This window comes from Gorilla gorilla, chromosome 23 (assembly GCF_029281585.2).
Source record: "Gorilla gorilla gorilla isolate KB3781 chromosome 23, NHGRI_mGorGor1-v2.1_pri, whole genome shotgun sequence".
Classification (NCBI taxonomy): Eukaryota; Metazoa; Chordata; class Mammalia; order Primates; family Hominidae; genus Gorilla; species Gorilla gorilla.
In genome coordinates this window covers 22,400,332-22,426,955 of record NC_086018.1, presented here as the reverse complement: position 1 = coordinate 22,426,955, position 26,624 = coordinate 22,400,332, and the positions used below count along the sequence as shown (strand labels likewise).

Sequence of the window (26,624 nt, the reverse complement as noted above, 5' to 3'; positions counted from 1 at the left end):
GGGACATCCCCCACGCTGCTGTCTCCACTGTTCCTGCTGCCCAGGCCTCTGAGCTTCCAGGACTGCAGCGGGTGGGTGGGTGGCCTGGCCTAAGCCCAGGAATGCACTTCAGCTCCTGGTAGAGCAATGTCACTGAGGCTTGGGAGTCGGGTGGGGACGGGAGGAGGCGTCCGCAGGCCCCCCTACCGTGAGAGGCAGCCGTGGGAACAGCCCACGGCCCTCTAAACAATCACTGCAGCCCAGGCTGACCAGGGGCTCTGGCCGGACATAGGGGCCTGGCAGGCTGTGTGGCCTGTAAGGACACAGTCTGTCTCTGTGCCTCAGTTTCTCTGCTGCCCAGATGGAGAGGCCCAGACTCCAGGTGTAGACATCTGGAGCAGGCAGTGTTCAGCTGGGGAGGGAGCGGGGAGGACTATGGGGGCCATGTGGGAAGGATTCCACCCCACATCACCTGCACCCCTGCTGAGCCTGGTCAACAGAGCCCCTCAGTGGGTCCTCACTCTCCTGGCTGCCTCCCATTTAGGCACCCTGAGGCCTGGGGAGAACAGAGCCAGGCCCGTGTCCCCAGAGAGGCTGCGCTGCCAGCACAGTAGTAGCAGATTTGGATTCAGGGAAGTAGACCTGCAGCCAGGGTGGGAAAGAGCTGCAGGCGGGGTGGAGCCCCCACATGGCACAGCCCCCCTCCCTGGAGGTCTATGCTGCATTTCCAGGACAGCAAGTCCCAGGGATGGATGGTGCCAGGTGCCAAGGGCTAGATGCATGGTCTGTCTGCATTCCCCACAGGGGCGTCTTGTAGTCACCAGCATTTGATGCTGTCAAGTCCCCCTGTCCTCTGTGCAGACTGGGAAGCCCTTGGTCACCCTGGGGGGGTTGGGGGACCCAGGCCAGGCTGCAGAAACATAAGGACTTGAACCCGGGTCCTGAGTGACACCACCTTGGGTCCTCCTCCCTCTGCCTCTGTTCAGCTCCACCTTGATGCTGACTAGGCTGGGCCATGCGGAGAGGGTTAGGGGATAGAGATGGGAGCTGGGGAGCAGGGCTCCCCTCTGGGAGGGGGGCAGCCTTGCTGGATCCGGGGCAGAGTTAAGCAGCCCCAGCTCTGCTTTCCTAGAGCTGCTGAGAACCCGGGAAATGGTGTGGAGGTTCCGGGGAGCCCTGCCCCTACCTGGCAACCGCAGTGCAGCAGGCACCAAGTTCTCCTGCACATTGCGACAGTGTGACCCTGGGCTCTGGCGGGCGGTAGGTGGGGCCTTTGGACCTACCAGCAGTGAGGGAGTTAACACAGCAGCTGACTCCTCTAGGCAAGGAAAACTCCCCTCAGACGCTTTGCTGCCTGGCCTCCTGCCAGCAACAAGCAGGAGCTGAAAACTAGAAGTTGAGGCGTGAGTTTGGCCACTCCGTAGTGTGCACTTGGTGAGGGCAGCAGCTCGCCACAGCCGCCAGCCGTCTGTCCATTCACCCATCTGTCCATCTGGCAGCCCGCTGTTCAGACCCGTCTGTCTGTCCGCCCATCTGTAAGCCCATCTCTGTCCCATTGTCTATCTGACCATCTTTCTCTTACTGTCCTCTTTGTCTAGCTATCTGGCCTATCTGTCGATCCATCTTTGTGTCTGTCTTCAGCCCCCACCTGTTTGTCCATCTGTCCAATTACCTGTGACTCTGTGCATCTTCTTGTCCATTCATCTGCCCACCCATCTGTCCCTCCGTCTGCCCACCAGCCGCCCCTCTCCTCCTGGGCTGCAGAGCCATGGCCCGGGGCTACGGGGCCACGGTCGGCCTAGTCCTGCTGGGTCTGGGGCTGGCGCTGGCTGTCATTGTGCTGGCTGTGGTCCTCTCTCGACACCAAGCCCCCTGTGGCCCCCAGGCCTTTGCCCACGCTGCTGTTGCCGCCGCCGACTCCAAGGTCTGCTCGGATATTGGACGGTGAGTGAGACGTGGGAGGAAGCTGGGTGGCCCTTGGCAGCCAGCCCCTCCTGGAGAAGGCGTGTGTGTGTATGTGTGAGTGAATGTATGTGTGGGTGTGTGTGTGAGTGTGTGGGTATGTGTGATTGCATGCATGTGTGGGTGTGTGTGAGTGTGTGTGAGTGTGAGTGTGGGGAGTGTGGGTGTGTGTGAATGTGTGTGATTGTGTGTGGGTATGTGTATGTGAGTGTGTGTGTGTGTGTGCACATGCACGCACATGCACTGGCCCAGGAAGCAGCAGCCGTGTGTGTGTGGGCTTCAGCACCTGCAGGGCTTGGGAGCAAGGAGGCAGCCTCAGGGCCCTTGCACAGAACAGGTGGCAGGGTGTGCCCGTGGGGCAGATGGGGACTTGGGGACAATGGTGGTGTGTGAGTCCACGCCTGGCTCCAGGATTCAGGAGGCCCATTTGCATATCCCAGGTGGGAACTGGTCTGGCCCCACCTGACCCTGCTGGCCGGTGCAGGCCCCTTCAGTGAGGCCAATTCTCCAAGGCTGGGGTCTTCTCCCAGGGTCATGGGTGAAGGGGTTTGGAGGCTCCCTGCGTGGGTACTGGCCTGCTGGGGTACACACAATGCTGCCATAGCCAGTCTGCCCCAACACCCAGCCCGGGGCCACATCTCGGGTCTCTCAGTCCTGGGGAGCCTGGTGCCCCACCCCTCACATCCTCTCTCCCTGAGTCAGGGCCTGGGTCTCGTGAGCTGAGTGACTGATACTTGGTGTCCTGGATGAGGGCGTGGTGGAGAGGGGCCACAGCGGGTGTTTCCTGACCCTCTTCCAGGAAGCCCAGCCCAAGGAAGGCCTCCGCTGCTGCCGCTGCAGAGGACACATACAGGATGCCCCTTCCTGCTCCCTGCCTCCCACTGGGCCCACAAAAGCCAGGGCAAGCCTCCCCTCCCTGCCAGCCATCTGGTCTGCTTCCCAGAAGTTCTGTCTTGCAGGCTGTTGGGAGGATCCCAGTGCTTTGTAAACTAAAGCAAGGGAGGAGTGGCCGCTCTCTCTCTCTCTGTTCATTCATTCACCTTTTCATTCATTCCTTCTTCCCTCCATTCCCCCATCTGTCCATCCTTCCCTGCCCTGATTGCTCATGCCACCCCCCGCCCCTCCTGACCTGGTCCTTTGGTTTCTCTTCAGGGCTTTCTGTCTCCTCCCACAGGGCTGAGAATGGCAGCTCAGGGACAAGTGGGGGCTGGGGACTGCTTAGTCTCCCCAGTGGCTCTCAGGGGATTTGAGGGATTGACGCCAGCTGCCACCCCAGGCTGTGCCCCTCCTCTGCTCAGGAGGACATACAGGATGCGACACCCACTTAAACTCGAAGTTGCAAAGATGCAAATGAGACTGGAGTCTCAGGCACCAGAGACCACCCGTGGGCACGTGGCCTTTGGGAGTGGAGACCTGCTGCCACAAATTTCTGGGTGGAGTCTGGACCTGCTGGGTCTCCCCGAGTGACTGTCTGGGGGTCTCCATAGCATGCCCTGCTGTGTGTGTGACGGTCACTGGTTGGGTAGAGGTCTCTACTCTAAAGCTCCCTCCGCCGGCATCCCCTCAAACTGTCCCTTGGTGAAGAGAGAGGATGTGGTTTGCCTCAGTGTTTTGTCAAACAACTCTCTCCACTTCCTGTCTTAAGAAGCTGGGAGTGGAAGAGAGCCTGGGGCTGGCCCCAGCTGCTGCTGCGGAACAGGGGTCATTGGACACTGGGACCCTGGCCGGACTGGCTGGGGGGCCTCAGGAAGAGGCCTGCTGCAGCGTCATCCTGGCCAAGATCCCTCCTTGCAGAGGCCCTTGGCCACACTGCCACAGGGTCTGCTGGGGCCACCAGAAGCCCATGCTCCTGACTCCATCATCTCTCCCCTCTGTGCTCACCTCTCACCAGGAGGCCCTCCCAGAGTCCAGTCTCCTGCTCTTTTTTCTGTTTTGTTTTTGAGATGCTGTTTCGCTCTGTCACCAGGCTGGAGTGCAGTGGCGTGATCTCGGCTCACTGCAACCTCTGCCTCCTCGGTTCAAATGATTCTCCTGCCTCAGCCTCCTGAGTAGCTGGGACTACAGGTGCCAGCCACCATGCCCAGCTAATTTTTGTATTTTTAGTAGAGATGGGGTTTCACCATGTTAGCCAGGATGGTCTCCAACTCTAGACCTCGTGATTCGCCCACCTCCGCCTCCCAAAGTGCTGGGATTACAGGAGTGAGTCATGGCGCCCGGCCCCATCTCCTACTCTTTCTTTCAGCACCAGGTTTTATTCTTGGGATTCTGCTACAGCCGGAGCCCCTGGGTGCGAGCTCCTAAGCTTTCTGTGAGTGTGGACCCAGCACCGTGCCTAGTAGACATACAAAAGGAGCATGGTGACAGTGAGGTCTGTCATCTCCAGCATAATGACTGTTTTGATCCTTGTGAAAAAGGTGATTTTTGGCTGGGTGTGGTGGCTCACACCTGTGATCCCAGCACTTTGGGAGGCTGAGGCGGGTGGATCATTTAAGGTCAGGGGTTGGAGACCAGCCTGGGCAACATGGTGAAACCACGTCTCTACTAAAAATACAAAAATTAGCTGGGCATGGTAGCGGGTGCCTGTAATCCCAGCTACTTGGGAGGCTGAGACAGGAGAATCACTTGAACCCAGGAGGCAAAGGTTGCAGTAAACCAAGATTGCACCACTGCACTCCAGCCTGGGTGACAGAGCAAGACTTGGTATCAAAAAAAAAAAAAAAGTTTATATTTTTGTTCTAATCGTTATCTTAATATCTTCATTCTATAATTATGTTTTATGTAATTATAATAGCTATATAAGATATAATACCCCTAGTATGTTGTTTTTTGGATATTCTACTCTCTCCTGATGGTTAATTTATGTGTCAACTTGGCTAAGCTATGGTGCCCCGTTGTTTGGTCAAATACTTGTCAATATCTTGCTGGGAGGTTATTTCATAGATGTGATTAACACTGACAGTCAGTTGACTTTAAGTAAAACAGATTACCCACCATAATATGGGTGGGCCACCTCCAATCAGTTGAAGGCCGTAAGAACAAAAACTGAGGTTTCCCAGAGAAGCAGGAATTCTGCTTCAAGACTGTAACACACAAACCCTGCCTGAGTTTCTGGCCTGCTGACTGCTCTACAGAGTTTAGGTTCCAGACTTCGAGATCAACTCTTACCTGAATTTATAGCCTGCTGGCTTGCCCTACAGATTTTAAACTTGCTAGTCCCCACAATCATGTGAGCCAATTCCTCAATAAATCTCTCTCTATGTATAACCTATTGGTTTAGCTTCTCTAAAAAAACTTCTATATCCAGTTTTCTGGATGTTAAGTAATATTGAAACTAGCTAGTAACCTCGTTTTTTTTTTTTTTTTTTTTTTTTGAGACGGAGTTTTGGTCTTGTTGCACAGGCTGGAGTACAATAGCACGATCTTGGCTCACCGCAACCTCCACCTCCTGGGTTCAAGCGATTCTCCTGCCTCAGCCTCCTGGGTAGCTGGGATTACAGGCATGCGCCACCACACCTGGCTAATTTTGTATTTTTGGTAGAGACAGGGCTTCTCCATGTGGGTCAGGCTGGTCTCAAACTCCCGACCTCAGGTGATCTGCCCGCTTTGGCCTCCCAAAGTGCTGGGATTACAGGCATGAGCCACTGCACCCGTCTCCTAGTAATTTCTTCTTTTCCGTGATGTGTCTCTTATCTCTAATAATACTTTTCTTCTTAAAGTCTACTTCATTAAAAATAGTTATGCTGGGCATGGTGGCTCATGCCTGTAATTGGCACTTTGGGAGGTCAAGGTGAGTGGGTCGCTGAAGCCCAGGAGTTCAAGACCAGCCTGGGCAACATGGTGAGACCCTGCCTCTACAAAAAATACAAAAATTAGCTGGGTGTGGCTAATATAATTCTAAGTTGGCACACTTGTAGTCCCAGCTACTTGGGATGCTGAGGTGGGAGAATCGCTTGAGCCTAGAAGGGAGAGATTGCTGTAAGCCAAGATCACATCACTGCACTCCAGCCTGGGAGACAGAGTGAGGCTCTATCTCAAAAAAAAAAAAAAAGTTATACAGCTTTCTTGGTTAGTGCATGCATGATATATTTTTCATTATTTTCCACCTTTCTGTATCCTTACATAAAAGGCATTAGTTGGGTTTTACTTTATTTCCAATTACTTTAATTTTTATTGATTGTCCTTTTAAAAGTAGGTGATGATTTATTTGGGTTGAAACCCACCACCAACTTGTTTTCCATGCCTATTCTGTTTCTTCTTATCTCCTTTCACATCTTGTTTTGCATTTATTATTTTTATTATTCAATTTCCTTTTTCTCTATTAGTTTCCTAACTGTGCAGTCTTGGAGTTATTTTAAAAGATGACAGTAGATTATTTTAGAGCTTACAACATGCATCCTTCATTTACCAAAGTCTAACATGAGCTAGTACTTTTTTTTGTTTATTTGTTTTTTCTTGAGATAGAGGGAGTCTTGCTCTGCTGTCCAGGCTGGAGTGCAGTGGAGCAATCTTGGTTCACTGCAACCTCCGCCTCTTGGGTTCAAGCAGTTGTCCTGTCTCAGTCTCCTGAGTAGCTGGGACCACAGGTGTGCACCACTATGCCCGGCTAATTTTTGTATTCTTTTTTAGTAGAGACAGGGTTTCACCATGTTGGCCAGGCTGGCCTTGAACTCCTGACCTTAAGAGATCTGCCTGCCTCGGCATCCTAAACTGTTGGGATTACAGGCGTGAGCCACCTCGCCCAGCCTATGAGTTAGTACTTCTATCCTCTTCCTAGTCAGTAGAAGAACCTTCGAACAGGAACTAAATTTACCCCCAGTGACTTATATGCTAATATTTTTGTGTATTTTAAATATGTGTGTGTGCATAGATGTATCTGTGTGTTTTTTGTGTTTTTATTCTTATTTATGTTGAGAGTGTAGAGCTATGTAAGAGTAAAAAGAATTGTGTAATGAAGCCCCGAGTATCCATTCAATTTCAACAACAATCTTATGGCCAAGCTAATTTCATGTATCCTCTTTCCTGCTTCCCTCTACCCCACATTATTTCAGTGCAAATCCCAGATATATAACTTTACCCACACATATTTCAGTATGTTTTATTTATTTTAAACCCCACAAGATATCATTTTCTATACTACTGTAATTTCATACCAATAACATTCATTTAGATTTACCCACACGTTTACCTCTTCTGTTACCCTTTATTTTTATTTATAAAAATATCTTTGGGAAGAAATATCTTTCAGCACATGGTCAAGGATCTCCTGAGGGCTATGTCATGGGCAAAATATACATATATATTCCATATATATACACACATATACACACACACACACACATATACACATATACACACACACATATATATATTCCACTTTCACTTTTTTGTTTGTTTGTTTTTTGAGACCGTGTCTTGCTCTGTGGCCCAGGCTGGAGTGCGGTGGTGGGATCTCAGCTCACTGCAACTTCTACCTCCTGGGTTCAGGTGATTCTCCTGTCTCAGCCTCCTGAGTAGCTGGGATTACAGGTGTTAGCCATCACGTCTGGCTAATTTCTGTTTGTTTTTTTTTTTTTTTGAGACGGAGTATGGCTCTGTTGCCCAGGCTGGAGTGCAGTGGCGTGATCTCGGCTCACTGCAACCTCCATCTCCCTGGTTCAAGCAATTCTCCTGCCTCAGTCTCCCAAGTAGCTGGGATTACAGGTGCACGCCACCATGCCCGGACAATTTTTTTGTATTTGTAGTAGAAACCGGGTTTCCCTATGATGGTCAGACTGGTCTTGAACTTCTGACTTCAGGCAATCCGCCCACCTCGGCCTCTCAAAGTGCTGGGGTTATAGGCGTGAGCCACCGTGCCTGGCCTGCTTTTTTTTTTTTTTGAGATGGAGTTTTGCTCTGTCACCCAGGCTGGAGTGCAGTGGCAAGATCTTGTCTCACTGCAACCTCCACCTCTCAGGTTCAAGCAATTCTTGTGCCTCAGCCTCCTGAGTAGCTGGGATTACAGGCATCCACCACCACATCTGGCTAATTTGTGTATTTTTGGTAGAGATGGAGTTTCACCATGTTGGCCAGGCTGGTCTCGAACTTCTGACCTCAGGTGATCCACCTGCCTCAGCCTTCCAAAGTGCTGGGATTACAGGCATGAGCCACCATGCCCAGCCATTTTCACTTTTGAAGGATATTGTTAGTGAGCATAGAATTCTAGGTAGGCAGATATTTTCTTTCCTCAGTTTGAAAACATGATTCCCTTGTATCTGATTTCTCCTGCTTTTATTGGGAAGCCAATTCTCAATCTAATTTTGCTCATTTGAAGGCAATGGCTTTTTATGTTGTTGTGTTTTCTGAGATGGAGTCTCACTCTGTCACCCAGGCTGGACTGCAGTGGTGCAATCTCAGCTCACTGCAACCTCTGCCTCCTAGGTTCAAGTGATTCTTCTGCCTCAGCCTCCAAGTAGCTGGGATTACAGGTGTCCACCATCACACCTGGCTAATTGTTGTATTTTTAATAGAGATGAACTTTTGCCATGTTGATCAGGCTGATCCCAAACTCCTCATTTCAGGTGATCCGCCCGCCTCAGCCTCCCAAATGCTGGGATTATAGGCCTAAGCCACCACTCCCAGCCTCCTTTTTTTTTTTTTTTTTTTTTTTTGAGATGGAGTCTCGCTCTGTCGCCCAGGCTGGAGTAGAGTGGTGCGATCTCGGCTCACTGCAACCTCCCCCTCCCAGTTCAAGTGATTCTCCTGCCTCAGCCTCCCGAGTAGCTGGGACTATAGGAGCATGCCACCATGCCTGGCTAATTTTTGTAATTTTAGTAGAGATGGGGAGTCACCATATTGGTCAGGCTGGTCTTGAACTTCTGACCTCAGGTGATCCACCCACCTCAGCCTCCCAAAGTTTTGGGATTACAGGCGTGAGTCACCATGCCTAATGCATCCGTTTTTTGTAGTTGCCAGTTTTCTGATGAAATTCTTAATTGTTTCTTTTTATCCTTGATACACATGTAAAGAACTTATTTTAAAGTACATGGTCTGATGATTTTATAATCTGGAGATCCTATGGGCCTTTTTAAAAGTTGTCTGTGCTTTCTCTTGAGTTTTGTTCCTGCTGTCTTATTTCCTTGTTTGCTAGTTGTTTTTAATTTGGCAATGGAAGTTGTGTATAAAAATCGTTACAAATAATTTTTTTTTTTGAGATGGAGTCTCGCTTTGTTGCCCAAGCTGGAGTGCAATGACGTGATCTCGGCTCACTGCAGCCTCTGCATCCCAGCGTTCAATTCTCCTACCTCAGCCTCCCGAGTAGCTGGGATTGCAGGCAGGTGCCAGCACGCCTGGCTAATTTTCGTATTTTTAGTAGAGATGGGTTTTCACCATGTTGGTCAGGCTGGTCTCAGACTCCTGACCTCGTGATCTGCCCACCTCAGCCTCCCAAAGTGCTGGGATTACAGGCGTGAGCCACTGCGCCCAGCCAGAAATAATTTTTAAAAATAATTTTGAGCCCCAGCATGATGGCTCATGCTTGTCATCCCATCACTTTGGGAGGCTGAGGCGGGCAGATTGCTTGAGCCTAGGAGTTCAAGATCAGCCTGTGCAACATAGTGAAACCCCATCTCTACAAAAAATAAAAAATTAGCTGGGTGTGGTGGTGGTGTGTGCCTGTAGTCCCAGCTGTTTGGGACGCTGAGGTGGGAGGCTCACTTGAGCCTGGGTGATCGAGGCTGCAGTGAGCCATGATCCTGAGACTGCACTCCAGCCTGGGCAACAGAGTGAGATGCTGTCTCAAATAAATAAATAAATAAAAATAAAATAATTTGAGGCCTAGGGGTCTGAAATTCTGAGATCTCCTTTATGCATTTGAGTGACTGAGATGATTTGAAGCTGGATCCAGTGCTCCTGAGGGCTGCTTTATTTCTGGTTGACTGTGACTCCTAGAGTAAGAAACCTGCACCCCACGTGTGGGGCATTATGGCATCCCCTCCCTCAGCCACATGAGTAAGTCAACAGCACTGCTCTAGACCAGGTGTGGTGGCTCACGCCTATAGTCCCAGCTACTCGGGAGACTGAGGCAGGAGGATTGCTTCAGGCCAGGAATTTGAGACCAGCCAGAGCAATATATTATTAGGTTGGTACAAAAGTAATTGCAGTTTTTGCCATTAAAAGTAATGGCAACCCTGTTTCAGCAAAATAAAAAGCAAAAAAAAAAGAAAAAAAAAAAGAAAGGAAGAATTAAAAAAAGAATCAACCGGGCATGGTGGCTCACGCCTCTAATCCCAGCCCTTTGGGAGGCCAAGGCGGGCAGATCATGAGATCAGGAGATCGAGACCATCCTGGCTAACACGGTGAAACCCCGTTTCTACTAAAAATACAAAAAATTAGCCGGGCGTGGTGGCAGGCGCCTGTAGTCCCAGCTACTCAGGAGGCTGAGGCAGGAGAATGGCATGAACCCAGGAGGTGGAGCTTGCAGTGAGCCGAGATCATGCCACTGCACTCCAGCCTGGGTGACAGAGTGAGACTCCGTCTCAAAAAAAAAAAAAAAAAGAATCACTGCTCTGTCTCTCAGCCTCCTCTTCCAGGATTGGCCGTCGCCTTGAGGGGAATACTGGCCTTGCCTGTCTCCAGCCCTGTACCTCTCTGCCTCCTATGCCTTTAAGCACATGTTTTCTATTTGCTGGGCTGTGAAATCTGCTCTTCATCTGATGGGGTTTGCTTTATAGGTGACTAGATCCTTTTCTCTTGGTGGTTTTAGAATTCGCATTTTCACATTGACCTTAAATAGTCTGATTATAGTTTGCCACGGCAAAGACCCTTTGCATTGCATTGTTTGGGGATATTTGAGCCTCCTCTATCTAGATGTCTAATCTCTTGTTAGATGTGAGTAGTTTTCATTATTATTTTATTAATGGGCTGGCATGTGGGCCGTGGTTCCAGGCGGGCTCAGAGGGGCAGCTGCCTGATATCTGGACAGCTTCTCTTTCTGTCTTTTCTTACCTGGACTCTGGGTTGCTTGTTAGCTGCTTCTGCCAGTTCTGAGTTTTCAAGGGGAGAGGGGCCCAGTGATGGCTGTTCTTTGAAGGAAAGGGAAGAATGTCTCCTGTTTAACATGTTTCTATGTTTCCAGTTACTTGGTTAGTTAGTTAGAGCCAGGGTCTCTCGCTCTGTTGCGCAGGCTGGAGTGCAATGGCATGATCGTGGCTCACAGCAGCCTCCACCTTCCAGGCTCGAGCAATGCTCCCACCTCAGCCTCTCAAGCAGCTGGGACTGCAGGTATGTGCCACCATGCTTGGCTGCCTTTTTAATTTTTTTTTTTTTTTTAATACAGACAGGGTCTCACTATATTGCCCAGGCTGGTCTTAAACTCATGGGCTCAAGTGATCCTCCTGCCTCGGCCTTTCAAAGTGCTGATATCACAGGCAGGGTTTCCATTTTTTAAAGCTCCCAGCAGTGGTATGAAACTCCTCCTTTCCAGAGAAAGCGCACTCTGTCCGCATCCCTCATGTTGTCCTCTCCCGCCTCTGCTTAGGGTTCACTCCGGGGGAAAGTGCCACTTGAGAGTTTCCTTTTTGTGTGCGGTTCTGACTGACCGCTCCCTGCTCACAGATGCTGCTTCTCAGGGTGGGGTCCCTGAGGCCTGGAGTGTGGCCTCTGACGACCTTCAGGGCCAGGTGCGGAATGAGAGCCTGTGGCCACATGGCCCCTGGTGGGAGACGTCCCGCCGCCCTTTGCTTCTCTGTGCCACTCTGGCTGCACAGTTCAGAGCCTTGGGAAACGTTAACCAGTAGGACCTAGAAGGGGAGGTGAGAAGGGGTCACCCCCCAGGTGTGCCTGTGGTGAGCCTTCGTGCTGAGCAGGTGCAGGGAGGGAGGCCCAGGTGCACACACCTGTGAAGTAGGGGCAGCTGGCTGGGCTCCTTGACCTGCTCCAGAGCTTCTTATTTTCTGGCCACTTCACCTGCAGAAGGCCCAGGTGGCTGTGGCCTCTAGGGTCCCTTGCCTGTCCTCAGCTCCCAACTGGGAGGGGCAGAGGGAGGAGGGGGTGGAGACCCCAGGCAGCAGGGCTCTGGGAGCAGTGGGGCCCTGGGTTCCAGGGGTGTCTGGCAGGCCCCTCCTTACTCTACGTCTCTCGGCCTCTGGATGGAGGTGCTGGCCGCAGTCGGGCTCTGCCTCTGACTAAGGGTTGGGGAAGTGGCGGGTGTGGGCTGCTGCCCCGTGGGGCCTCTGAACAGACCGCAGGGCCTCTGCCAATCATGACTCCTTGCTTTCAGCTGGACCCGCAGGCCCTGCAGGACAGAGACTGGCAGTCGCCATGAATGGGGTACGTGTCCGTGGGACTCTCCTGGTGCCCACTTCCCCCAGAAGGATAGGGTGGCCTCTGTTCATTTCAAATCAGTCAGAGGTGGCTGAGCCTGAGGCGGCATCTGAGAGGGAGCCTGGTTGGAGGAGGGAGGGCCCCCAAGAGCAGAATCACCATGCACGGGAATCGTCATTCATTGGCTGGAATGCAGTTGCCAGCCAGGCCCTGAGCATCCCTCCTCAAACAAAGGTCTCATGGCACCACCAGGACAGGTGGGGCCTCCACTCAGGGACCTGGGGGCTGCCCATAGAAATGGAGACCCCTGATTTGTCTTTAGCTACCCCAGAAAGGTTTAGACCTTAAAAGCAATGACACACCCAAAAAGGCCCGGGTATAAATGGTAAAATGTTAATATTTGAGATTCTTGGCTTTTTCTTACATTATTCTGTCTTTCCTACTTAATTTTTAATTGGTACTAAGAGAAAGCTGGTCACAGTACACTATAATCTCAGCTACTCTGGAGGCTGAGCCAGGAGAATCACTGGAGCCCAAGAGTTTGATTACAGCCTGGGCAACATTGCAAGATCCCATATCTTAAAAAAAAGTAAGCAAGCAAGAGAAGCAGTGGGGATTTTAGGAGATGGTTCTGCAGAAACCAGTCGTTTACATCATCTTCAACAATCCTGGCTCTTGCTAAAGTAGACTAGGGGCTTCCCCGAGGGGCGACTCCACCTCATGCTGAGACCTCTGCATGCCTTGGGGGTGGAAATATTTGATGAGACTCCCAGGGGTCCTTGGGACCTTGGCCTATGAGGACCAGAAGGATTAGAGGACTGTGCCCCTTCTCCCCACTGTAGATCGAAGTAAAGCTCTCGGTCAAGTTCAACAGCAGGGAGTTCAGCTTGAAGAGGATGCCGTCCCAAAAACAGACAAGGATCTTCAGAGTCAAGATTGCTGTGGTCACCAAGTGAGTGGGGAGGGGCTTGGGCTCACGCACTGAGGGTGCCTGTCCCTTCAGCTGTTTCTGCAGAAAAGAGCATGTGTGGGTCTCTCCTCTCTGTGCGTGGCCACTGCACGGTGAGGTCAGGCCCCAGGGAACACTGCGTGTTCAACTACCTCCTGTGTTTCCTGCAAACCAGCTCAGGAATGTCCTTGCCACCTTGCTTGGAAGCAGTAGGCTGGCTCCAGGAACTGCCCAAGTGCAGGGTTTTCTGCCCTTGCTTGGAATTAGTCACAGTCCCAGATTCCTGTTGAATGGTTGTAACCCCTGCCCCTTTGTCATGAGTCAGTTGCCAAGAGAAGCCTGTTTGTTGGTTTGAGAGCAGTTCATGCAGACACAGACCAATTCCTCTGAGAATTCATTTGCTTCCCCAGGATGGAATCTGGCTGGGCCTCTGACCTTGCTGGTCACGTGGGCCGGGGCATCCATCAGTCATACCCTGGACTCCTATCTGTGTCTAAACACCACGCCCCACCCCCAACTGCATGGCAGCCACTCGCATAGCACTCTGGGAGGGCTGTGGTCACGAGCAGCGAGGACTCCATCAGCAGCTCCCCCAGATAAGCCCTGCTAATGAGGGGGCTTGCGAAGCAGCTTTGATGTGCTGGTAAATCCAGGTGCAAAACAGAACTCAAGTTAAGGCCTCCGCACAGCACTGCATTCTAACTGTGAAGGATTCTTACTCTAGTGTCCTGTGTGGAGGTATTGGAATTGTCCATTGCTAAGACTCAGGGGAGAAAAGCACTTCGCATCGCAGGACTTGGAGCACCGGTGCTGAGGCAACCCTTCATTCATTCGTCAGATGTGTGTTAAGGCCCAGGGCAGGGGTCAGGGATTCTCCTCTCACACAGCACGTGGGTGGCAGGACCAACACCGGGTCTGACCTCCCAGCTGGGGGCACAGGCTGCTAACCCCAGGCCTGGAATCTGTCAGATGCCCTTCCCGTGCTGACTTGACTTAGACAGGCCTCCTGACCTTCCCGCAAAGATCATGTGTGATTCGCAGGGGTTCTGGCCGCTTGAAAGGTTCCTGAGAAAGTACATGCAATGAGGACAGAGCTTGCAGAGGGAGGACAGGCATGCAGAAGGCTCTGTGTGCAGCCCCAGACCTGGGTACCTTCGTCACCGTCCTCACCCCACCTCCGGGTGTGCAGATAGGGAGCAGGTCTCCTGTGTTATGGCCCAAGCAGGGCTGTTAGGACGCTGAGAACATTCCCTCCTCCCGCAGGAGAGAGAGGTCCAAGGTGCCCTACATCGTGCGCCAGTGCGTGGAGGAGATCGAGCGCCGAGGCATGGAGGAGGTGGGCATCTACCGCGTGTCCGGTGTGGCCACGGACATCCAGGCACTGAAGGCAGCCTTCGACGTCAGTGAGTGTCGGCCTGCGCAGGACGGGATGGAGGTGTGGGCAGTGGTGTCCGCGATGAGATCTCAGAGTGCTCCATGGCCCAGGCATGTCACATCCTTCTCTGTGTCTTTTCTTCATTTACTGTTGTATTATTTTAAAAAAAGAGAAAACAAGAGTTGTACAAACAGCTTCCATAGGAGCCAGTTTTTACACCATCGTACCCACTCATGCCACTTGGTGGAGTGGACCAGGGGCTTCTGTGGGGACTTGGCCTTCCTGCCTTGGGGGTGGACAGGAGGTGGAAGCCCAGGACTCAGTGCGGTCTGTCCACTGCCCTGTATGAGGATGTGGTGGGCAGAGGGCACTGATGAAATTCAGCGCAGGCCGGGGCTGCAGCATCTCCGCCTCCATCTCACCAACCCTCACAGGCTTTGAAGGACCCAGACCTGCCTCAAATGCCAGGGGAGGGCACTGAGACCCCAGAGGGTCCTTCCCAGCATCTTCAAAGCAACAGGATTTTGTGCCTGCAGACCCTTCTTTGCAGCACACACCACCCACCCTGACCAGGACCCCTAGAATCATCCCTGGGAGGGCCCTGTGGTAGTTTCAGCTCCCTCTGGGGGCCCAGAATGAACCTGGCCTGTGGTGAGGATGTAAGCACCAATGGCCAATTGGGTCCAAAGGAAGACACCGGTTCAAACACTGAAACCAATCAGATTCTCCCACGGCCTTCCTGCTATCAGAAGACACTGGTGCAGGGGTGGTTGCTATGTACAGGGCAGAGCCACCCAATCCCCACGCAGGCACTGTGTCCTGCCACGCTGGCCTCCTCCTGGCCATCACATCAGGCCAAGCAGGGGAGAGGAATGGGAATGCCCACGCACCCCTATCAACTCTGCAGGCACAGAACCATGCACAGCTCTTGGGAGGAGTCAGATGAGCTGCTCAAAGCCCAGGAGGGACCCACACAGTGGTCAGCATGGCAGGGACGGTGCTTTAGCCAAGGCAGGGATGGTGGGTGACTCACTCAGGATCTTCAAGGAGGCCGCTGCATTTCCCTGCTCTTTCCAGATAACAAGGACGTGTCGGTGATGATGAGCGAGACGGACATGAACGCCATCGCAGGCACGCTGAAGCTGTACTTCCGTGAGCTGCCCGAGCCCCTCTTCACTGACGAGTTCTACCCCAACTTCGCAGAGGGCATCGGTGAGCACTGGAGGCCTTGGCCTCATGGGAGACGTCTCCTCCACGTGCACTGCTGCCCTCGGAGGCTGTGAAAAGCGAGGTGTGGGAACCTGAGCTGTAACCCCTCTGCCATGGTCGGCATTTTAACCCAACCTCAAAAAGCAGGGGACCAGAACCGAGCCTGTCCTGGAAGGCCTTGCCCATCCCCAGAGGGCTCCCCGTCCCTATTCCTCAAGGAGGCCAAGTGGGTGAAATGGTCAGCACTGCCGTGCTGTGGGGTCCTAAAGTCTGCTGTCCTCCTTCCTGCAGACCAGGGCTAAACACTGGTGCCCAGGTGCTCTTGCCATGGGTCCTGGTCCAGCCAAGCATGGTTTCAAACATGACCTGACCCTTAGTCAACCTGGAGGCTGATGTCTATAGTGGGTGCTGGTGCGTGCAGCACCTGTGGCCTCTGCATCACCCTTGGGGCAGGTCTGCCTCCCGGGCCCATGCGCAGAGGACCTGGTCTCCCAGCCTGCAGGTGCCCCTGTGGTGTCCAGGACGACGAGGGGGTCTCTGCGTACTTGGTGGGGCTGGGACCCTCCCACTTCCCACCTCCTTGTGTCCCTCACTCCCCTGTTTCATTCCATGCTGAGCCTCCCCTGCCTTGGGCTCCTCTGGGGAGGGGGTGGTGGCAGGAGTTGTCCAAGGGCAGCTCTGCCCACGAGCAGCTGCTCTAGCGGCTCCTCCTGCTGCTGTTCACCGGGTGCTGCTGACCCCTGCGAGGTAGAGAAAAGGCGTTCAGGTGGTTCACACCCCACACAGGTGCCCCTCACAGGGTCCTCACTGGTGGCCAGCGCTGTGGGTGTGACGATGATGACAAGCCTAAACTGCGCAAGGACTCGTGTCCCGGGTGCTCCGTGTGACCACCTCGGGAGAGGTCTCCGGCTTGTCGTAACCCAGAGGAGTAACCCACTGCCTCCTGCAGCTCTCTCAGACCCAGTTGCAAAGAAGAGCTGCATGCTCAACCTGCTGTCGTCCCTGCCGGAGGCCAACCTGCTCACCTTCCTTTTCCTTCTAGACCACCTGGAAAGGTAGCCCAGCTCTCTTGTGGCTGCCCAGGACTCCAGGTCTCCAGGCCGTTGGGGTGCCCCTCTGCTCCCACCAGACCCCCAGCACCAAGGACCTTTTCCCCCGACCCCTGTCTGCAGTAGCTCACTGCTTCTAAGGACTAGCACCACTGCCACCCCCACCCCTGCCTCTCCTCTTTGCCACCCTCCTCCCTCTGCACTGTGGCCTTAACAAAGAGCTCAGAGCTTTGGCCGTGGCCAGCAGTGCACTTGGACCCCCCTCTTCCCTCCCAAGCACATCATGAAGACCTCCCCATCAGCCCAGAGCTGGCCCCTTGTCCTGGGCCACTGAGACCCAGAAGTACCAAGGCTGGAGTCAGCTTGCAGCACAGCCAGGGTCGAGGTCACTCCCTCCCTGAGGACTCTAGCACGGCACAGCCCCTCTGCCTCTCTCCTGGTGGTGGCGTTGAAACAGCACCCTCTGCTTCGGTCCTCTACAGGGTGGCAGAGAAGGAGGTGGTCAATAAGATGTCCCTGCACAACCTCGCCACTGTCTTTGGCCCCACGCGGCTCTGGCCCTCCGAGAAGGAGAGCAAGCTCCCTGCCAACCCCAGCCAGCCCATCACCATGACTGACAGCAGGTCCTTGGAGGTCATGTCCCAGGTATGGGAAGACAGTCTCCAGCCCATGCAACCCCAGCCTGACAGAGGTGGTCTCTGCCTGCCCCACCCCCAGTCCTGCCCATCTTCCGACTTGCATTGTATGTGGTGGTGGCTGAGATTCAGAGAGAGGGACTTGCCTAGGTTTGCATGGATGGGAGTGATAGGGGGTGCCCAGGCCACCTCCTGGTCCTGCTGGTGCACCTTGCTGGGGGCTTAAAACCACCCCAAGTGTTCGGGTGTGGTGGCTCATGCCTGTAATCCCAGCACTTTGGGAGGCCGAGGCAGGACAACCGAACCCAGGTGTTTGAGACCAGTCTGGGTAATGTAGCAAACCCCATCTCCAGAAAAAATACAAAGAAAAATTAGGCAGGCACTGTGGCACACATCTGTAATCCTAGGTATCTGGGAGGCTGACTCAGGAGGATTGCTTGAGCCCAGGAGTTAGAGGCTGCAGTGATCCATGATGGAGCCACTGTACTCCAGCCTGGGGGACAGAGCAAGGCCCTGTGCATCTCTAAAATAAATAACCACCCCCCACCCAACAAGTCATGCCTTGTCAGGACCCCACCCCACCCCCGTCTCACTGTAAGGGGTTCATGACACCAGCAGGGGTTTCTAGCACCTGAGGTGGACTTGGGGGCTTGGGCCCCAAAGACCTCCCCACCAGCAGCTGTGAGCCCCCCTCTGAGCCACTCTCCTCTTCCCCACTCTGCGAGGGCAGGTCGAGGTGCTGCCGTACTTCTTGCGGCTGGAGGCCATCCCTGCCCTGGACAGCAAGAGACAGAGCATCCTGTTCTCCACCGATGTCTAAAGGTCCCAGTCCATCTCCTGGAGGCGGACAGATGGCCTGGAAACCTCTGGCTAATCGGGCCATCTGTAGAGTGGGAATCAAGATTTTCTGAGGCATCCTTGGGCTACCCCCAGGTGTCAGGCCATCTGCCAAGAGACAGCGGCCCAAAGCAGAAGGACAGGTGGCCTGGGCAGATCCCGCCCAGGTCTGAAAGCCCCAGGCTGGCCTCAGACTGTGGGTTTTTTATGTGGCCACCCGAGGGCGCCCCAAGCCAGTTCATCTCGGAGTCCAGGCCTGGCCCTGGGAGACAGGGTGAAAGCAGTGGTTTTTATGAACTTAACTTATAGAGTCTAAAAGATTTCTACTGAATCACTTGTCAAGAAGCGCCCTCTCTGGGGAGAAGGGAACGTGACCGGATTCCCTCACTGTTGTATCTTGAATAAACGCTGCTGCTTCATCCTGTGGGGGCCGTGGCCCTGTCCCTGTGTGGGTGGGGCCTCTTCCATTTCCCTGACTTAGAAACCACACTCCACTTAGAACAGGGTTTGAGAGGCTTAGTCAGCACTGGGTAGCATTTTGACTCCATTCTTGGCTTTCTTCTTTTTCTTTCCAGAAGGATTTTTGTGCAGAAATGGGTCTTTTGTTGCCGTGTTAGTCCTCCTTGGAAGGCAGCTCAGAAGGCCCGTGAAATGTCGGGGGACAGGACCCCCAGGGAGGGAATCCCAGGCTACGCACTTTAGGGTTCGTTCTCCAGGGAGAGCGACCTCGTCCCCCAATCCTGACCGCCCTTCCGGCCCACGCTCTCCTGTTTGGCTTCCACAGGCCTGGACTTCTCTGGCTTCTCTGCCCACACACTCCCTGCCCCCAGTGTCCCTGCCCCTGCCCCTGCCCCAGCACAGGTGACTTCATTTCTGTCCTCTCAGCTCAGTGGACTCGCTCAACTTTTGTATAAGTCTCCACTTGGTGGCAGCAGCTTGCTGATGACTTGTTTTAAAACTTTCATCCTAAATAACCTTTTGATGCTTGAATATTTTTAAGTTTTATACATAGTTTCTAATTTTTTCCTCAACAGATCCAGATACCTAATAAGATGCTGGAATGTAATCCCTGGACAATCCGTGTCCTGGCAGCATTTGGTCTTCCTCTAAGCGCCTGGCTCCGCTGTTCTCAGGAGTGGGTTCTGAAGTCTCTGGAGAACAGGATCCGTGGAGGGTTAGGAAGGGGCCAGGCCTAGAGATGGGAGACTCCCTCCCGGAGCAGGTGGAGGCACAGGACCATTCGCTACCCTATCTGCCGACACCTGCGGGGGAGCCCAGGCATTCTTTGTAAGCCCTCCTGACCACCTGGCTCAAAGAAAACAGAAGCATGGAGGCCGCCAAGTATTTTCAAGAAATAATCCCTTGAACATGGCATCACTTTTTTAGAAAGAGGGGCTTGGGGCAGGCAGAGGAGAGAAGGGAGAGCAAACTGAGAGCCAAGTTTCCAGACGGTCCTGCAGGAGGAGAGGATGCAGCTGCCCAGAGGGAAGCAGGATCACATTTAAGGAAGTGTGTGGGGTCCCTGGATGACACCAGCACCCAGTGGGGCTCTGTCTGGCAACCGCTCCCAAGGTGGGAGGAGTGGGTGTCCCCTGTGTGTCAGTGGGCAGCTCCTGTTGAACCCGCAGCTCACTGGGGAGCCTGACAGTGGGGCCATGCGCCTGACACTCCTCTCTGCTTGTGGACCTGGCAAGGCAGGGAGCAGAAAACAGAGCCACTTGAAGGCTTTCTGTCTGCGTCTGTGTGCAGTGTGGATTTAGTTGTGCTTTTTTCTTGCTGGGAGAGCACAGCCACCATTTACAAGCAGTGTCACCCTCATGGGTGGCAAGGACAGAACAGGAGCCTCTGCTCTCTGTACCTATCTGGGCCCGGTGGGCTCCCCTGTCCTGGCTTCCATCTCTGTCTCAGCGACCATTCAGCCCTGCACAGGAACACATATTGCTTAGAAAAGCCAAATCCAGCCCTTGTCTCTGCCTCCTCTGGTCTCATGATGTGCATCTATTACCTTGAAACTGGAAACCAGTCTATCAATGTCTGTGCCAATTTTTTATTCCCTCCCCAACCTCCTTCCCCATACGACTTTTTATTTATGTAAGATGTGTGCTGTCTAATGATGGGATGACCACACTTTTCCATGTTCTAAAAGTGCTCCTCTCCCGCAGGGTCCCAGGGCTGGTGGTTGCTTTGGGTCTACAGCTACGTCTTACCCACCTCCTGCCTCAAAAGCCTGTGTGGTGGCAAAGCCGGTGTGGGGCTGGGGAACGCAGCGTTCTCCAGGAGGGGGACCCGGCTCTCCTTCTGCAATGCAGGCAAAGGCCTAGATGCCAGTGTGACCTCCCACAAGGCATGGCTTCCAGACTCCCCGACCAGAAGTGATGCTGTTTTGCCTCGGGCCCTGGGTTTGAAGCAGCTTGGCTTTCTCTTGGTAAGTGGCTGGTGTCTTAGCAGCTGCAATCTGAGCTCAGCCACCTACCCACCACCGTGGCCGACACTTTCATTAAAAAGTTTCCTGAGACGACTTGTGTGCATGTTGATTTCATGATCAGCGCCGCTGGGAAGAACCCCAGAGCCGGTGGGGTGGGGCTGGAAGCAGCAGGTGCAGTGATGGGGCTGGGTGCCCAGGAGTCCTTAGTGCTCAATCAGGCCAAGGTGGCCAAGCCCAGGCTGCAGGGAAGGCCGGCCTGGGGGGTGTGGGTGAGCACAGGCAGGCACCAGCTGGGCAGTGTTAGGATGCTGGAGCAGCATCCGTAACCCCACTGAGTGGGGTAGTCTGGTTGGGGCAGGGACCGCTATTGCTTTAGCAGAGAGAGATGATCCCCACTGCGGAGAGGCTGTTCTGACTCTGCAGGTGGGACAGGGACAGATGGCCACCAGGGTGACCCGGCTGGTCTTCCTTTGCTACGCTAAGCCCTGGGACATGGAGGATTCCCGCCACACACAGCCTGGGCCCGGGTTCTTACCTGTGGCCACCGCTCTGGCACGAGCTCCTCAGTCTTGGGTGGTTTCTGCCTGGTCCGGGATTTGGTGTTCCTGCTGAGTCCAGCCTTTCTACCACCTCCGCATGGGCCGTGGGTGGTGTTGTCAGCTGCCTCCCGCCTTGGCTTCAGTAGCTCACCCAGCTTACAGGGGAGCTGCCCTGGGCTGGAGATGGGCATGCACCCTGGGTCCTACTTTGAATGAATGCAGCTTGAGGAGAGCCGGCCATATACACTGGGCCACAGGTTACCCTCGGCAATGCCCACATCAGCCGTCAGCCTGAGCCTCCCCAGGAGAGCAAGGCTCACACGACAAAGGCTGCCCGTGGCCAATGAGGTGGCTGAGCCCAGCCAGAACCTTTCTCGGACTCCCGGGATGTGGCTCTGCTCGTGAGCTGCCTGGTCAGCTCTCTCGGGGTGAGAGGGGCTTGTCACACGGGCCCCTGCCTGCAGTGTGACCCTTCTCAGCTTCTCTCAGCAGCCCTGCCTGCAGAGTGTCACCACCACCATGATGATTTCCCTGACACTGCGAGGGTGGGGGGACGTCCTGGGTAGAGACAGGGCCCGTGGCAGCAGCAGGCTCAGGGGCGCCCTACACTGGTGGGCTGGGGACCTGGTGGAGACCACACCAAGGGCTGGACAAGGGGATGAGCCTCCACCCTGGCCTCTCTGCAGGCCTCAGCAGCCCCTCCCACAGGCAGAAGGGTTGACACTGGGTTCTGCCCTCACTGCAAGAGCTGCAAGTGCCACGTGCTGTTCTGCCCAATCTGGTGTCTGCAGGTGAGGACAGGGCTGCCGCTGGCCCGTTCCTGAGTGTTCAGCACCTAAGGGTGACAGCACTGTCTGTCCCTACCCTCCCGGTCCTGTTTGAAGATCAAACCCATGCTCACAGGCCAATTTTTTTTTCTTTTAGAGACAGGGTCTCACTTTGTCACCCAAGCTGGAGTGCAGTGGTGCGATTATAGCTCAATGCAGCCTCCAATTCCCGGACTCAAGGGAACTTCCTGCCTCAGCCTGCCAAGTAGCTTGGACTATAGCTGTGTGTTTTATTATTATTTTGTAGACATGGGGTCTGGCTATGTTGTCCAGGCTATTGTCAAAATTCCCGGCCTCAAGCAATCCTCCCGCCTCGGCCTCTCAAAGGTTGGGATTACAGGTGTGAGGCAAGGCACCCAGCTCAGCCACAGAGCCCTATTGCATCTCTCTTACTAGGAGCAAGAGCTGACTGCCCCCTCATCCCCATTCCAGAGTGTTGGGGCTGTGTTGAGCCGAGGCCGGGCCACTGGCATGGCCCAGGGAGCGGGATCATTCACTGCTGCCCCAAATCTGAGATCATTCCACCTTGACAAGACTTCCTCATCCAATCCCTTTACTTGACAGCTGGGGAAGCCAATGCACACAGAGCATCCCCAGCTCACTCGGGGTCTCAGAGCTGATCCATGAGCGGAGGCTGAGATCCTGGGATCTTGTCCCCCAGCCTCCCTGCAAGCTTACTCCCTTTCTGCTGAAAGAGATGGGGCCGGACCTCGACCAGCAGCCCTGGCCTGGACATGACTGTGCTCATGCAGGTATTGAGGCCGAGACACCCTGGCATCATATGTTTTTCTATTTTCTTTTTTTTGAGACGGTGTCTCACTCTGTCACCCAAGCTGGAGTGCAGTGGCATGATATTGGCTCACTGCAACCTCTGCCTCCCGGTTAAAGTGATTCTCCTGCCTCAGCCTTCCAAGTAGCTGGGCCTACAGGCTTGTACCATCACGCCTGACTAATTTGTACATTTTTACTAGAGACGGGGTTTCCCCATGTTGGCCAGGCTCGTGTCGAACTCCTGACCTCAAGTGATCCACCTGCCTTGGCCTCCCAAAGTGCCAGGATTACAGGCATGAGCCATGGCGTCACTTAAATGTAGTGAGAGGCCGGGCACAGTGGCTCATGCCTGTAATCCCAGTACTTTGAGAGGACGAGGCTGTCAGATCACCTAAGGTCAGGAGTTCGAGACCAGCCTGGCCAACATGGTGATACCGTGTCTCTAAAAAAAATAGAAAAAAAATATCCCTGCATGGTGGTGAGTACCTGTAGTCCCAGTTACTCAGGAGGCTGAGGCATGAGAATCGCTTAAACCTCGGAGGCGGAGGCTGCAGTGAGCTGAGATGGTGCCACTGCACTCCAGCCTGGGTGACAGAGCAAGACTTTGTCTCTAAATAATTAAATAAATAAATATGGCCGAGCATGGTGCCTTAGGCCTGTAGTCCCAACACTTTGGGAGGCTGAGGCAGGTGGTTCATGAGGTCAGGAGCCCGAGACCAGCCTGGCCAAGACGGTGAAACACTGTCTCTACTAAAAATATAAAAAGTAGCCAGCTGTGGTGGCAGGCACCTGTAATCCCAGCTACTTGGGACACTGAGGCAGGAGAATCACTTGAAACTGGAAGTCAGAGGTTGCAGGGAGCCGAGATTGCACCACTGCACTCTAGCCTGGGCGATGGAGCAAGACTCCGTCTCAAATAAATAACTTAATAAATACAGAGCAAGATTCCATCTTAAATAAATAAATAAATAAACATACACCTGTAATTCTAGCAGTTCGGGGGGCTAAGACAGGTCGATCACCTGAGGTCAGGAGTTCGAGACCAGCCTGACCAATATGGCAAAACTCCATCTCTACTAAAAATACAAAAATTAGCCAGGCGTTTTGACGTGTGCCTGCGGTCCCAGCTACTTGGGAGGCTGAGACAGGAGAATTGCTTGAACCCAAGAGGTGGAGGTTGCAGTGAGCCGAGATCTCGGCTGCACTTCGGCCTGGGTGACAGAGTGAGACTGTCTCAAAAGGAATAAAAAAAATACAAAATAAAAAATATGTAGTAAGATCGCAGAGTCGTGCCGCGGAAGCGTGCTGGTCCTATCCATGTAGTGAAGGCTGATTTCATACACAAATGTCACAAGAACTTTTTTTCTTTTCCTTTTTTTTGAGACGGAGTCTCGCTCTGTCACCCAGGCTGGAGTGCAGTGGCACGATCTCAGCTCACTGCAAGCTCTGCCTCCCGGGTTTATGCCGTTCTCCTGCCTCAGCCTCCCAAGTAGCTGGGACTACAGGCCTGTGCAGCAGATGCAGGGGGGCCACTAGGCCCAGGCAGTCTTGGGACTTGTGTGTCTCCTGCTGTGCATCCATACTGGGTGCTTTAGAAACGGCAGGCAGACCAGAAGCCCCTGTTGCAAGTGAGGACAAAGTGTGGGAAGGCCGTGAGGGTCTGCAGTCCGAGATGGCCTGGTCCTCAACCTGCAGTGCACTGTTGATGCACTGGAATGCCGCCTCCTTCTCCCGGTCCAGGTCTTCAGCAGGGACCCGGTACCCCATCTCTAAGGGAGGTGGCAGCATCAAAGAAAGGCTCCCCTCGCCTGCGTGGCAGCAGGGGAAACTTGCGTCTACGGGGCCTAGAGGCCTGGGATCTGGGGGAGCCACCCCTGGGGGCGAGTGTCTGCCCTGGTGCTGTATCTGCCGTCTTTTCACACTGGGTGTGACCCGAAGAGACAGCCTGAGGTCCGTCCTCACTCACTGTGTTTGAGGAACTGAGGGTCAGCTGGCAGTGGGATGAGGCTGGCCCCCTCCTCCGCTTTAGTTCCGGGAGGCCTCCCGTAGAGCTGTAGGGGCTCGAGATGGCCTTTCGTTTGGGGCACGAGCTGGTCCGGGAGGTCTGGGATCTCTGGTTCTGACCTCTGGGCACCTGCTGCAGCTGTGGCTGAGGCCCAGAAATGTGAAGGGCCTCCATCCACTCCAGTAGTGACCCCAACGTGGGGTTCAATGTGGAGGGGGGAGGGGCTGCTGCGGCAGCTGCAGGAGCAGAAGTGCCACGCCTTGTTCTTCTCATGCCCGCATCCATGCTTGCAGCTGGGAAGGGGGCAGGAATCAGCGAGGTGACCTGGGCTGAGTCCTGGGAATGGGAAGAGGTGGCAGGAAGGGGATCTGAGGAGGAGAACAGGGGGCCTGGTGGTCTGTGCTTCTTCCCAGACATGGGAGCTGTAGAGGGGACCCCTGCAGCAGATGCTAAGGGGGCCAGTAGGCCCAGGCAGTCTTGGGACTTGTGTGTCTCCTGCTGTGCATCCATACTGGGTGCTTTAGAAACCGCAGGCGGACCAGAAGCCCCTGTTGCAAGTGAGGACAAAGTGTGGGAAGGCCGTGAGGGTGTGCAGTCCGAGATGGCCTGGTCCTCAACCTGCAGCGCACTGTTGATGCGCTGGAATGCCGCCTCCTTCTCCCGGTCAAGGTCTTCAACAGGAACCCGGTACCCCAGCTCTAAGGGAGGTGGCAGCATCAAAGGCTCCCCTCGCCTGCGTGGCAGCAGGGGAAACTTGTGTGTACTGGGCCTAGAGGCCTCGGATGTGGAGGAGTCATTCCTGAGGGTGAGTGTCTGCCCTGGTGCTATATCTGCTCCCTTTTCACACTGGGTGTGACCTGAAGAGACAGCCTGAGGCCTGTCCTCACTCACTGTCTTTGAGGAACTGAGGGTCAGCTGGCAGTGGGATGAGGCTGGCCCCCTCCTCCGCTTTAGCCCCGGCAAGCCTCCCGTGGAGCTGTAGGAGCTGGAGATGGCATTTCGGTTGGTGCAGGAGCTCGTCCAGGAGGTCTGGGATGTCTGGTTAGATCTGATTTCTGACCTCTGGGCATGGAGGTCTGTCTGCAGAGGCCCGGGCCTGGGCACAAAGGGAGAGAGGCCTCCATTGTCCCGCAGGGGCCGAAATGCAGACCATGCATCCCCGGTGACTTCGGGGACCCTTCTCTGATCACCAGGATTCTCTTGGACTCTAGGGTCCTTGTCCTGCTCAGGCATCCCTGCCCCGCTCTCCTTGAGGGCCCTCAACACTATCTTCCCTGGACACAAGTCTGGGGACAGCCGGGTGTTGTGGACCCCAAAGGGGTGACTCCCGGCTCCTGGGCCCCACAGAGAGTCCATGTTCTCAGTGCAGTGGCTGAGCTGGAGGACGCCCTGGAACTCGGAGCACACAGCACTGGCTTGCTGTGGTACCTGTGCAATCAAATTGAAGGCAGGATCCCAGGAAGGACCGCAGGGCTTGCGGGATCACGGAAAACCTTCTTAGAGTTGTCTTGACACCACTGATGTCAAGTGTCCGGGTGCTTGTAGGATGGCCTGCCACTCAGTCCACGGGCAGGAGCAACGGGGAGATCCCACAAGCAAAGTGAACTGGGGGATGGGCTGAACGGGCTCCAGGCAACTGAGCCCTACTGGCAGGTCCTCGGCCTGGGCCCGAACAGGAAGGAGGGGCACAGAGTGCCCAGGTAACCGCTCCTGGGAGCAGTGGGGAACCGTCGGTTGCTTGAACTCTCGAGAGCTGGGCTCTG

At 54.2% G+C, this 26,624-nt stretch overlaps 2 protein-coding genes across 10 annotated transcripts; one reads left to right on the top strand and one right to left on the bottom strand.

The window, feature by feature from the left end:
* The first annotated feature begins 1,083 nt into the window (after positions 1-1,083).
* Positions 1,084-20,808, top strand: LOC101135843 (breakpoint cluster region protein). Of its 6 annotated transcripts, none has more exons than XM_055375241.1 (9): positions 1,086-1,923; positions 11,102-11,199; positions 12,197-12,246; positions 13,083-13,192; positions 14,453-14,592; positions 15,642-15,776; positions 16,723-16,828; positions 17,305-17,467; positions 19,329-20,808. In XM_055375241.1, the coding sequence occupies exons 1-9, from the start codon at positions 1,748-1,750 to the stop codon at positions 19,488-19,490; spliced, it is 1,140 nt and encodes a 379-aa protein (XP_055231216.1). In that variant the 5' UTR covers positions 1,086-1,747; the 3' UTR covers positions 19,491-20,808. The 6 variants fall into 6 exon arrangements, with proteins under 6 accessions (XP_055231215.1, XP_055231216.1, XP_055231218.1 ...); XM_055375243.2 differs by lacking the exon at positions 19,329-20,808 and adding an exon at positions 18,188-18,715; XM_055375242.1 differs by having other exon boundaries at positions 1,087-1,923; positions 20,457-20,723.
* Positions 15,773-26,506, bottom strand: LOC129529612 (putative POM121-like protein 1). Of its 4 annotated transcripts, XM_055375229.2 has the most exons (3): positions 24,823-26,506; positions 17,170-17,298; positions 15,773-16,513 (listed from the first exon to the last, which is right to left on the bottom strand). In XM_055375229.2, exons 1-2 carry the CDS (start codon positions 26,215-26,217, stop codon positions 17,209-17,211), a joined length of 1,485 nt encoding a protein of 494 aa, XP_055231204.1. In that variant the 5' UTR covers positions 26,218-26,506; the 3' UTR covers positions 15,773-16,513; positions 17,170-17,208. The 4 variants fall into 4 exon arrangements, 1 of the variants encoding a protein (XP_055231204.1); XR_008675163.2 differs by lacking the exon at positions 15,773-16,513 and having other exon boundaries at positions 17,212-17,298; positions 21,255-26,506; XR_008675162.2 differs by lacking the exons at positions 15,773-16,513; positions 17,170-17,298 and adding an exon at positions 18,206-18,340 and having other exon boundaries at positions 21,255-26,506.
* Between the last annotated feature and the right edge of the window lie 118 nt (positions 26,507-26,624).

Coding starts and splice junctions, on each gene's coding strand:
- LOC101135843 (XM_055375240.1), top strand. CDS start 1,748: ATGGCCCGGGGCTACGGGGCCACGGTCGGCCTAGTCCTGCTGGGTCTG. Junction 12,247..13,082: donor TGGCAGTCGCCATGAATGGG/GTACGTGTCCGT, acceptor TCCCCACTGTAG/ATCGAAGTAAAGCTCTCGGT. Junction 14,593..15,641: donor GAAGGCAGCCTTCGACGTCA/GTGAGTGTCGGC, acceptor TGCTCTTTCCAG/ATAACAAGGACGTGTCGGTG.
- LOC129529612 (XM_055375229.2), bottom strand. CDS start 26,217: ATGGACTCTCTGTGGGGCCCAGGAGCCGGGAGTCACCCCTTTGGGGTC. Junction 17,299..24,822: donor CCCTCAGTTCCTCAAACACA/GTGAGTGAGGAC, acceptor GCCACCCTGTAG/AGGACCGAAGCAGAGGGTGC.